At 49.1% G+C, this 1,189-nt stretch overlaps 1 protein-coding gene across 1 annotated transcript in view; it reads left to right on the top strand.

The window, feature by feature from the left end:
- The window catches only part of CUNH19orf44 (chromosome unknown C19orf44 homolog), a 13,658-nt gene that overhangs the window by 6,353 nt on the left and 6,116 nt on the right, over nt 1–1,189 (top strand). Inside the window, 1 exon segment of the mRNA XM_006147192.2 lies at nt 921–994. Coding sequence (XP_006147254.1) covers nt 921–994 — 74 coding nt within the window.

Raw genomic sequence — 1,189 nt, 5'->3', positions numbered from 1 at the left:
ACACGCACCCGGTGTGAGTTTAAGCCACCAGGTCCGGGACGTGAACCGCGGTCGACTACGTGGGAGTCCAGCGACATAGCCATGATGCCAAGTGCTGGTCCCAGTAGTCGACATCCTTGTGTGAAGTCACCACTGCTGGCAGGAAGGACGAAGCCACCTTAAGTTCCCTGCCCTGGCACTCACAGGGCCATAATTACCCGAGGGGGTTCCAGCCTCGTTCACAGCCAGGCCTCCAGCCCTGTCCCCTCTAAATCTTGTATTTCTAGCATTTGACCATAGGACACATGCCAGAGAGGGAGAGAGGAAAGGGAGAAATCACCCCTGGGGAGCGTGGCCACGCTGCAGGCCCTTCTGCCTTTTTCTCCTGTTGGGGTTGTGGGCGCACACACACCCAGCATGATCTTCGAGCCGTCAGGTCCAGAACTCGAACCGTGGTTGGCCACGTGGGAGTCCAGTGCCTCAACCACCTGCCACCTCCTGTCCCCTAGCCCACCTACATCTTTAGAGGGAAAGCCTGCCGACTCCTGCGTGGCCTTAATAAGGACAAAAACAGCGTGTCTTGGGAACCAGCAGTTAGCGTAATGGCTATGTCGCTGGACTCCCACGTAGTCAACCGCGGTTCGTGTCCCGGACCCGGTGGCTTAAAACTCACGCCGGGCGCGTGTGCGTGTGTGCCCAAGATCCCGAGAGGAGAATGGAGGAAAAGGGATTGCGGCGTGACCATCCCCCCTGGGGGTTGATTTCTCGCTTTCTGTCTCTCTGTCTCTCTCTGTCTGTCTGGCGAGCACACGCGCCCTATAGTGAAAAACCTCTCAAAAACAAAAACAAAAACAAAAAAACGGCGTGTCTTCACATCTTTCTCTACTGTTATGGATTAAATAAAGCAGTACACTTTGTCATTACTCATTTTTCAATTGCAGATTTTCGAATCAATGTTTTGTCTATCTAGGACTTGGCTCCAGAAGTCAGTGAGAGTTCAAACTTGGAAGAGAATGTGAGTATAACAAAGTCACAAGCTATATATAAATATAAATATATATGTGTGTGTATGTATATATAATACATAATCCCATAATCCCTTCTCCTCCATCTCTCCCTCCTTTTTGAATTTGTATATATGTATATATATACACACACACACACATATAGAAATTAAAAGGTAAATATGAGAGGATATCAAAAAGTTAAA

This window comes from Tupaia chinensis, unplaced genomic scaffold, assembly GCF_000334495.1.
Source record: "Tupaia chinensis unplaced genomic scaffold, TupChi_1.0 Scaffold000201_2, whole genome shotgun sequence".
Lineage (NCBI taxonomy): Eukaryota > Metazoa > Chordata > Mammalia > Scandentia > Tupaiidae > Tupaia > Tupaia belangeri.
This window is presented reverse-complemented; position numbering and strand designations above follow the sequence as displayed.